Source organism: Siniperca chuatsi, linkage group LG21 (genome assembly GCF_020085105.1).
Source record: "Siniperca chuatsi isolate FFG_IHB_CAS linkage group LG21, ASM2008510v1, whole genome shotgun sequence".
NCBI lineage: Eukaryota > Metazoa > Chordata > Actinopteri > Centrarchiformes > Sinipercidae > Siniperca > Siniperca chuatsi.
In genome coordinates this window covers 1,896,393-1,907,679 of record NC_058062.1, presented here as the reverse complement: position 1 = coordinate 1,907,679, position 11,287 = coordinate 1,896,393, and the positions used below count along the sequence as shown (strand labels likewise).

The 11,287-nt window shown below is 38.3% G+C and overlaps 1 protein-coding gene across 1 annotated transcript; it reads left to right on the top strand.

Annotated features, from left to right (window-relative positions):
• Positions 1–1,029: 1,029 nt before the first annotated feature.
• LOC122869048 (serine protease 27-like) lies at positions 1,030–9,943 on the top strand. Its single transcript, XM_044181596.1, has 6 exons — positions 1,030–1,176; positions 1,934–1,954; positions 3,715–3,877; positions 6,307–6,575; positions 8,472–8,611; positions 8,994–9,943. The coding sequence occupies exons 1-6, from the start codon at positions 1,038–1,040 to the stop codon at positions 9,279–9,281; spliced, it is 1,020 nt and encodes a 339-aa protein (XP_044037531.1). The 5' UTR covers positions 1,030–1,037; the 3' UTR covers positions 9,282–9,943.
• The last annotated feature ends 1,344 nt before the right edge of the window (positions 9,944–11,287 follow it).

The window sequence follows — 11,287 nt, the reverse complement described above, 5'->3', positions numbered from 1 at the left end:
AGATGTGAGAGGACCATGTCAGGTTCTCTGTGATGCTGATTTCCAGGAACCTGAAACTGTTCACCTGCTCCACCTCAGCTCCACTGATGTAGACAGGGGTGTGTGTCTTTGCCTCTTTTTCCTAAAATCAACGATCAGCTCCTTGGTTTTGCTGACGTTGAGCAGTAGGTTGTTCTCTGTGCACCTCTCTGCAAAAATGTTGATTTCCCCCCCTTCCTGATATGAAGTTTCATCGTTGTTTATAATCCGGCCGATGATGGTGGTGTCATCCGCAAACTACACCACAGAGTGTCTCCGTGTTGGGGGCTGCAGTCATGGGTGTAGAGCGTGAACAGGAGGGGGCTGAGCACACAGCCCTGGGGGGCTCCGGTGTTCAGCACTGAGTGGAGGAGGTGTTTGTGAGGAACTCCAATATCCAGTTGCAGAGTGTGGTACTTAAGCCCAGAGTGCTACGTTTTCCAGTCAGTTTCATGGGGGAGATTGTGTTGAATGCTGAGCTGAAATCAACAAACAGCATTCTGATGTAGGTGTTGTTGTTCTCAAGGTGTGTGAAGACTGAGTGGAGGGCAGTGGAGATGGCATCCTATGTGGATCTGCTGGTTCTGAAAGCAAAGTGGTGAGGGTCCAGGCTGGCTGGGATGTTGTTTTTTATGTGCTGGAGAACCAGTTTCTCAAAGCACTTCATCATACAAAAACTACAATCCAGTTCCATAATAAGTGATCAAACTATCCTCCAGTTCCCTCTACATGTCTGGTACCCTGTATAAATTATGTAAATCAAAAGGAAATGTAAAAATAATAAAGTCCTATTTGATGATTAACATTTCTTTTAAAGAGCAAGATTCTCACACCACAGCTCACACTGTTAATTTATGGGACCTTTGTTTTTTGATGCACATTTAAAGATGTTATACTCAGAATCGAACTGTGTGGGTGGCAGCACATTTCACTTTCTGATTCTCTTTCGTTTTGAACATCTGCATCCAGGTTTATGGCTTTATTATCTGTTTGAACTTGCGTAAGTAGTACATTTATAAATGCTCCAGCTGGGCCAAACAGAGTCCCACTTTCCTGGTCCAGGCTGTTCAACTCCTCCACTGATTGCAAGACAGAATCACACCATGGACGTCAAGCTGCTTCTTCACTGTGCCGTGCTCGTGGCCTTAACTGTTACAGGTGAGTGCTTTTAAATGTTGTCTCAGTAGAGCACCAATGTTGATAATCTGATTTGTATTCACAGTGAAAAGAAATTGTATTTTATTGAAAATTCTTGAATTATTACAACAGAACAAAGGGAACATACAAATCAAAAATTAATGAATAAATGTTTAACAAAGAAAGTAAAACAAAAAAACTAATCTGTCATAGTTTTTAATTATTTAATTTTAGTAAGTAGTAATCGAGTACTGTACTTAAGCACAAATTTGAGGTACTTTATTTCAGTGTTTCTATTTCATGTAGTTAATTCTAGTTCATTTACAAATTAAACTGATGCATCAATGCTGCTTTGTATACAGTTAGCTAGTTTTATACAGTTAGCTAGTTTTAACTACTTTACTTTATATACAAGACGGTGTAGTCCTCATTGATGATGGTCTGAGAACTCAGTAATTAATTAATTAATTTCTGAGTTCTCAGACCATTTTCACAATTGAGAATAACTTCCGGATGGAAGCCGAAATGTCTTGATTCTGAAAACAGTGTCCAGATGACTACGATTGAAACCTTTTCTGCGATACTTTATATACAGTTAGCTAGTTTTAGCTACTTTATATACAGTTAGCTAGGTTGAAATATTTTATATACAGTTAGCTCGTTTTAACTAGTTTGTGAGTAATGATACTTATGAATAGATTTCAAAATCACTGTACAACAAACAAGCCGACAGCTTCCTACAAGTAACTAAATGCATTATTCTTTGTCTCTCCCACAGGAAGCAACGCACAATTAGATGGTGAGTTCTGTTCTCATTTCATTTATTCATTTAATTTCTCTTTTGCAAAGACAACACATGGCTGATTCACCCATTTTTTCTGTTTACACAAAACACACACAAAAGGAAGAAGAAACCAATCTAATGATGTTCCCCTCAGGAACTTTGATGATCCTCTGACTTTTCATAGAGCTTCCACCTGTCCAAACTTCATGACAGAATACCTCTAAAACTGACTTTACATCAGCTTCTGCTGTGCTTCAAGCAACATGCTAACATTAGCAGTAACACAAACATGCTAAATGTTAGCGTGCATATTTTGTTTGATAACTTGGGCTGGCTCTGACAATTAAGCAGTTTTACAGACATTTATTCACTTTCTTGCCGAGAGTTAGATGAGAGGATCAATATCAATCTTATGTCTGTTTGTTAAGTATAGAGCTGGAGTCAGGAGGGGATTAGCTTAGCTTAGCATCAAGACTGGAAGCAGGGGGAAACAGCTAGCCTGGCTCTGTCCAAAGTACACACAACAGGGTGATGAATGCACCACCATTTCCGTTTTAATAAACATTTTGCTATGTTTTGTCGGGGCTTCTCCTGGAGAGCCAAAGTCCTGACATCACTTCCTGTCTTCCACGAGCTTCTGTAGGCCTAACTTAATGAGAATAGAGGAACTTCCTGGAGTTTACTTTCAATATAAGACAGCTTAGCTCAACTAAAGTGCTTGCCACTGTATTAGAAATGGAAACCTTTGTGATTTTAACTAAATTAAACAATGATTACTTTGTGAGCACAGAAAAAAAAAACAGTGAGCTGTGACGTTTAGCCTGCAGAGGTTTGTGAGCTCATTTTAAAGGTTGCTAAAAACATAAATGTTGAATAAACAATAATTAGATCATTGTTTTTTTAATTAGTACTTTTACTATGTTTAAAACACACAAGATAGCAGGTAGTTGTATTTTTGAACTTTGGACTGAGCCATACTAGCTGTTTCCCCCTGCTTTCAGTCTTTATGCTAAGCTAAGCTAATCACCTCCTGGCTCTATTTCCATACTCAACACACAGACGTGAGATTGACATCCATCTGAACAGCTTTTCACAAACAGTCAAACTGACCTGAAAGCACATTCATGTCATTAATAAATCTTTGATTGCTCTCTACCTCACACAAATTATTCTTTTTTGTCATTTCTGGTCTGAAAACTCTTTAGGCCAAAATAAGACAAGTTAGCCTCCCTCCTGCACACTGATATATATATAAAATGTTTGCGAGGGACAGTAGTGCTTTGAGCTAAATGCTAACATCAGCATTCTCAATGATAATGCTAACATGCTGATGTTTAGGAGGCATAGTGTTCACCACCATGTTAGCATGCTAACATTTCCTAATTAACACAAAACACAAAGGCTGATGGGAATTTCATTAGTGTTGCAGGTATTTGGTCATAAACCAAAGTATTAGACAGATTAGCAAAGTTCATGGCAATCCATCAAGTAGTTGCCAAGATATTTAACTCAAAATAAATGTCAACCTCATGGTGGCGTTATAGGAAAACTCAGAGGATCACCAAAGTCAGTAGGATTCATCTTCTGAGGACCATGAATGTGTGTACAAAATCTCATGACAATCCATCCAATGCTTGTTGAGATATTTCAGTCTGGACCAAAGTGGTGGCTGTCTTAAAATCCATACAGATGATAGCACCCAGACAGAACCAGTACAGCAACAAAATCATCACCGACCTGCAGCGGTTACATGAATTCTGACTGTTTCCCTCCAGTTTGTGGCATTGCGCCGCTCAACACCAGGATCGTAGGGGGTGAGAGTGCTCCTCCCGGGACGTGGCCCTGGCAGGCCAGTCTGCACAATAACAAGGGACATTTCTGTGGAGGCTCCCTGATCAACAACCAGTGGGTCCTGACTGCTGCTCACTGTTTCTCCAGGTGAGCTCCGATCCTGTCACATGACTCAGCACTTCACCTGTGCAGAGTGAGCTTACAGCAAGAGCATACAGCAACAAAGAGAACATGCAGAAAACCACATCAAAACCACTCGTGTTTTTCATTATGCTATTAGTAATAGTCGAATACCATTACAGCTCTTTCAGTTCAGATCTGTATTGTTCTACAAGAGGAAATTCTTTTTGCAGCATAGCACCGTAAAACAAAACCATAACACAATAAAAACACAATAAGACAATTTAAGACATTAGTAGAATTGCTGCTACTATACACACACACAATACAGAATAAAATAAAAGGTTAATGTGATAAAAGCAAAGAAAAACTGAGAAAATAAAAACAGGGATCAGATAAAATACTAAACTCTGCACATGGGGTAAATGAAAACTGGAACCTGTTGGACCTCATTTTTGGAAACCTGTATCTCTGACTGGAGGGGAGAATGTCAAATTCTTTAAAATGAGGGGGTCCTGTCTGGTGTGCTCGACTCCAGTCTCTACTGATCTTGTACTGAGTCTGTTCTTGTGCTGCCATGATTAGTGTCCTTTAGTCCAGCCTGTTCCAGCCACTTGTAGGATTTCTTGATATCAGCCCCTTCCTCTATCTGTCGGTGGTACATGCCGTGCAGGGGCTTGTCTCTCCATGATGGTTCATCCTCCTCAGCCTTGGGTATCTGCTGTCTGAGGTATTCGCTTAGCTGTTCATCATTGGGGGCCATCTTCCTGGATCTTTGTTGTTTCTTCCTGGACAGTGGTTCTGACACTCACTAGTCCTTGGATCTTGTTCTTCCCATTTAGCTGACTTTTCAGGACCTGCCTTACTCTGTGTAGGTACTTGGCTGTGGCTGACTTCCTTGACACCTCCTCATGGTTTCTGTTTGCCTGCGGTATTTGTAGCTGTCCTGAACATCTCCCATGTTGCCTTCTGGTAGTTCAACCCCCTCGGTTCTGATCATTTTCTGTCTTTTTGATACCATCCGACCGCACTGGATCAGTGAGTCGATGTCTCGCTCATTCCTGGCATACAGCTTGATGTAGAGGAGGTGACTGATGATTGCTCCACTTTCTGAACCGGTATCCGTAGCCACTCTTTGTGATGATCTGGCAATATATATATATATAAAATACCTCAAAGTATTATCTGTCATGGCTTTTGGTTTTAGTTTAGTTATTTCCTGTTTTATTTTGATAGTCTATCCATGTGTGTCTTGGGTTACTTTATTTCCTGCCTTTGTGTGTTTTCCCGCCAGTTTTGATTGAAAGCCCCGCCCTGATTAGTTTTACCTGTGTCTCGTTAAACTTCACTTGTGTATTTAGTCTGTGTGTTCCCTTGTCTCAGTGCCAGTTCATCTTAGTCCCATGTTTCAAGCGTTCCAGCCTTTTCCTAGTGTTTGTTATCCCAGTGTTATTGGATTTCTACTTTGTTTTCTTGGACTTTGCTTGTTTTATGGATTTTGCCTGTTCCCATGGATTTGTTTGCCTTTGCTGGTCTTATTCTTTGGTTTTGACTTGTGCCTGCCAGATCATACCGTAAGCCTTTTGTATTTTGTTTAATATTCCCCATTTATTGATATTTATTAATACTTATGTTCCTGCTGTGCAATATCCACCGTCTAATAATCTGGTTAATCTGCTGCACTTAACTTGACAGTCCTCATTATTGCATTATTACTTATATTATTACATTGTATTATTATTATACCGTACATACTTATCAACCTGTAAATCCACTTTTGTACTTTATACTTATTTTAGCTTTTATACTTTATATCCACTTTTGTACTTAATTTATCTTAGCTGTATTATAGTGTATTAGATTTTGATTTGCAAATCTCTTATTTCTTACTAGAAATAATTGTCTCATTATGGACTTATTTATTGTTTCTATTCTATTAGTACTTATATTCCTGTGTGCATTGACGTGATAGTGAGCAGCTGTAACAAAAGAGTTTCCCTTCGGGGATCAAAGTGTTTCTGATTCTGATTTTATATATTAAATCATCTGAACTGCACCTCTGAGTCTGCATTTGGGTCCTATTCCTCGTGTTTTGGGGTTTTTTTGTCATTACATTAATCTTTAAATTCTAAAATGCACTTTTTCAAACGTTTATTTAAAAGTGGCATTTTCCTCAGTGAGCCTTTTTATTATACAGCAGGCTCTGCAACTGTTACTCTGACATTATGAAATTAAAGGGACAAATAGCAGCATAAACTAAAGAATAATGAACATTTAAAAGAAGAAAATGTTATGATGACAATGAACTCCAATCAAACTGTCACTGAATAAGAAAAAATAAAGAAAATGTTCATTTTTCTTGTGGTGTCTTTATTTGTGAATAAACATCATTAACAGTCACAGCAGTGTAGAATTATCTGCCACATATTTAACATGTTGTCTTTTCTGTTTCTCAGCACCAGCACATCCGGCTTCACCGTTTACCTCGGACGTGACACCCAACTGTCCCTGAACCCTAACATGGTGTCTCGGACTCTGTCCCAGATCATCAGACATCCGAACTATGCCGACACCTCGATCAACGATGACATAGCCCTGTTGAAGCTGTCCTCACCTGTTGTCTTCACCGACTACATCAAACCCGTGTGTCTGTCGGCGGGCGGCAGCGTCTACAACGCCGGGACGACCTGCTGGGTCACCGGATGGGGAAACATTCAAAGTGACGGTGAGAATTTATTCATTTTTAAAGGTTTTGTTAATAGTGAATGATCGGATGGATTCATTAAGTTTTTATTGTTGTGCTTTGCAAACAACTACATCACAAGACACCACACATTCATATAAACCAGAACCACTGAAGAAGAAATGGGCACAACGAGGTGACGTCATTAAAAGAGTCCAGTAAAAGCTCAGAAAAAGGAAAACCAGTGGTGGAAGAAGTACGCGGATGTATAACTTAAGTAAAAGTGGTAATACTAAAGTGCAGAAATACTCTGGTACAAGAAAAAGTCCTGCATTCAAAATATACTTAAAGTACAAAAGTACTCATTATGCAGAATGGCCCATTTCAAAATAATATATCATTATTGGATTATAATTATTGATGAATTAATGTGTTCATCACTATAATGTTGCAGCTGCTGGAGCTAATTTTTTTTACTATATATACTGCCGGATAGCTGGTGAATTTCGTCAAGGGATCAAAAGTTTTATCTTAATCCATAGAAATACATAATAATTTATTTGTTGATTACATTTTGTATTATTAATCTGATTCTGCAAAGTAACTGAAGGTATCAAATAAATGTAGTGGAGTAAAAGTGCATTATTTGTACCTCAAAATTCTCTTTACGTACAGTACTTGAGGAAATGTACTTAGTTACATCCCACCACTGTGGAAAACATGACAGAATATAATAAAAATAAAATGTCTGTCTGTTGTTTAAGAAGCTGATAACAGCACAGCGCTGCTGCTAGAAAAGACTTCTCTCTGACTAGACTAAATGTTGTTGACAAGTTTAAAGTGTGTACATTATAACTTTTATTTAAATGGCATTTGATACTATATTTTCTAAATATAGTTCTACAGGATCTGCTGTTTACAGACTGTGAAGGACCAGGGTACGCATAAAAACTGGGAGAGCAGGTAAAGGTGGAAAAACAATAATAATAATAATAATAAACTTTATGTGCATAGCACCTTTCATACAAGAAATGCAGCTCAAAGTACTTTACAACAAAGAAAATACATGCACAGAGTGCTTCACATAAAAAACAACAGAATGAACATAAAAACAGGGATAGAGTATGTAATGTTAATGTAAAATCAAGTAAAAATAACACGAGATGTTTCTATAGTAGCCCAGAACGGACAAACCAAACACTGGCTCTAAATGGGGCTTTTTGCATTTTTTGCGAGTTTCGTGGCCGCCGTAGTTTCTCCTACAGGCTTGGAAGGGTGAGGCGAGCGGTGTTCAAATGGTTGCAATCTGAAATTTCACTGCTAGATTCCACTAAATCCTCCACACTGGACCTTTAAACAATATGCCATGAAATGACGCAGCATACAAGGCTGACACAACGCTGTAAGAGCCATTTTATAATAAAGTTTAAAGGACAAGGCCGATGATTTTCCGTGTTTTTCTCACGGTCAACAAATCTCCTGTGCGGACTCAAACCAGCAACACGTCGGTGCGTCTCTCAGCACCGTCTGACTTCCTGTCTGCGGCTCTCAGCTGCGAGCCCATTGGTTCCTGCTGAAGATGTAAATCTTTAAAAACACAGATCTATAGCTTCCTGTTTAAAAAGGCTCAGTAGTTTCCTCAAACAGCTGCTCGCTGCAGTTTTTATCAGACTAACAGGAGGAAACAGAGCATCTGTTGGGGGACTATTTCCAGCGGCGGATGAATCCACATGTGGTGCTGTAGTGAGTGTTTGGGGCAGCATGACGGTGTGTGTGGGGCTGAATCAGAATAAACTGCAGTGTGTGTGTTCATGGTGATGAAGGAACATGTCACCCAGTGCAGTAAATGTGTTTTTCTGGCTCAGAGGAAGAAGATCCATCAGGCTGTCGACAAAAAGAAAACGCAGACTCAGCATTAATATCTCTCTTCTTTTTCAGTTCCACTTCCTTCCCCACAGAGGCTGCAGGAGGTGAGTGTTCCCATCGTGTCCAACAGTGACTGTAGCGCCGCATATGGTGGAATCACAAGCAACATGCTGTGTGCCGGTCCGACCGAAGGAGGGAAGGGCACCTGCCAGGTGAGTCCGTCTACAATGGATAATAATTATTAATGCATTAATGTGTTCATCGCTTTAAGGTTGCAGCTGGAGCTAATTTGATAACTTTAAATACTGGGTAGCTTCTGAATTTCACCAAGGGATCAATAAAGTTTTATCTTAACCTATAATAATACCTCTACATTTATTGTACCTATTATTACAATAATAGTAATTATATCTTGTATTTCATATCTGAATCTGCAAAGTAAATAAATGTAGTGCAGTAAAAACACAATAATTCCCTCTGAATTGTAGAAGTAGAAAGTAGCATGAAATACTCAGTGCCTTTTTAACTTGAACTTGACTAAATGTCCTCAGTTACTGTCTGCTGGTGATGTAACGACATGTCTGACCTCTGCAGGGGGATTCAGGCGGCCCGTTGGTGAGTAAAACCGGGTCTCAGTGGGTCCAGGGTGGAGTGGTGAGTTTTGGAAAAAAAGCCTGTGCTCAGCCCAACATACCAGGAATCTACACCCGAGTGTCCCAGTATCAATCCTGGATCAACAGCCAGATCAGCAGCGACCAGCCGGGCTTCGTCACCTTCGTGGGCGACGGTTCAACCTCTGGAACCGCTCACCTGGTTTCCCTCTCCGTTCCTCTGCTGCTGTCCCTCTTACCTGTCCTCTTCTCTCTCTATGTGTTTTCATAGGAAGTTTAATGATGCTTAACTGATTAATGCATCAGCACAGAGTCAAACATCTCTGTCTCAGGGTTCTCATATTTAACCTTTTTTTTTAAAGATGCTTTTACTTTAAACAAGCAGTAAAATCCGCCCATGGAGTCGAATGTTTCCAGATGTTTTCAGGTCAGTTTCTTGTGTCGAAGGAGTTTTACAGAAGAGAAGAGAGAGATCAGAGAAAGCACTTGATTTAAAAAAGTAATGATTTTCACTATCGATTAATCTGCTGATTTATTTTCTCCAATAATCGATTAATCATTTTGTCTTTAAAACGGCAGAAAATAGAGAAATCTGTTCATCAGAACTTCCCAGATCCGAGAGATTTATTCAGAAAGGTTTGCAGCAACAGTCTAAAACCCAAAGCTGTTCAGTTCACCGTCATATAAATCCTCCCATCAGAGAAGCTGCAGCCACAGAATAGTCTGCAGTTTGGCTTGTCAAATAAAACCAGTTATCAATATAGTTATCGATTGATTTTCTACCTTTTCTACTAATCTGCGAGCAGTCGTTGCAGTTCCATTAACTGAGCTGGAAACAGGTGAAATCAGATCATTATCAGATAATAAACCCATTTATAAATAAATCTATTAAAAACAATTAATCAATACTGGCCTTAAATAATGATTTAAACTCAAAAAACACAATTAAAAGATCATTAAATTTAATGACTCTATTTCCTTATTCTGTATTTAAATGATTTAAAATGCAATAGTACATTTATTTTAAAAAGGCTTTTAAATTCATTTGTTTCCTTTCTTTAACATTTAGTTAATTTTGTGATCGTTGAGATTTAAAGACACCTTAAAATTAATAAGTGGATTAATTAAACAAATGAATTGTAAGGTGGGATATGTTCGGCTGACACATCAGCAAATGTAATAACAAAAAGTTAAAATTAAAAGCTTATTATTAGTATAATTAATATACTGATTATTAGCCTAGTTCATCATTTAAAGACAGAATAAGGAAATAGATTTATTAACTGATTAATTCACTTATCTTATCTGAGTTTCACAATGCATCATTTCAACAAAGCCTTTTTTATTAACAGTTCTAATTAAACACTAGAAGTTTATAATTATTTCAGTGGTGACTCCAGACTCCCCAAAAGTCCATTAAAGCCAATAAACTGTCCATTAAAGCCAATAAACTGAATCAGATTTTGCCTGGCAAACTGATCAAATATACACAGACAAGGACAGACAACCATTCACAATAAATGAAGAGATGTTCAAAACTTTCTGCTGTTTTGTACCTGAGAAACTCTGATTCATTTCTCCACGAGATGTTGGTTTCCGAATTTTCTTCTTTCATGAGCTCAGATATTAAACATTCAATAAATGAAGACTGTTCAAACTTTCTGGGAAAAACTCAGAATTTTATGAAGATTTAAAAACTGACGGGAATTTTAGAAGTTTAAAAACTCGAAAGCAGGATGGTGAAGACATGTTTCTATGGACCTTTATTACCTCTTTAATCTGTCATTAATGAATGAATTACTGTAACTATTAATGCTGCACCTGCAACTGTGATTTACTTTATAAGAAGCGGATACATGAAGTACAAATTATGTTTACAATTATAAACGTTTTCATAATTTAATATTTACATTAATGGAGTTAGACAGATATTAGAAACACCTTTCAGTGTGCTGCGGTTCAATAGGACAGGTATGATTTATTGCTTGTACAGGTGTTCCTATTTGTTTATATGTGTGTTATGAAAGACTCCTTTCATACATGAAGCCAGAGGGGCCCCTTGTTTCTACCTACAGAACTATATGAGGAATACAACTGCATAAGGAAATAAATAAACTGTATAATGTGTTTAGAGAATTCAAAGAGATTATTTCACTGTTCTGGTTCTGTAACTATATAATCTTGGGTTCAGCGTGTTCAGCGTTCTTGTCTCTGCAATAATCACAATTGAAGAAAACCCTACAGAAGTTTGGTGGAAGATACAGGAGATCTTCTATT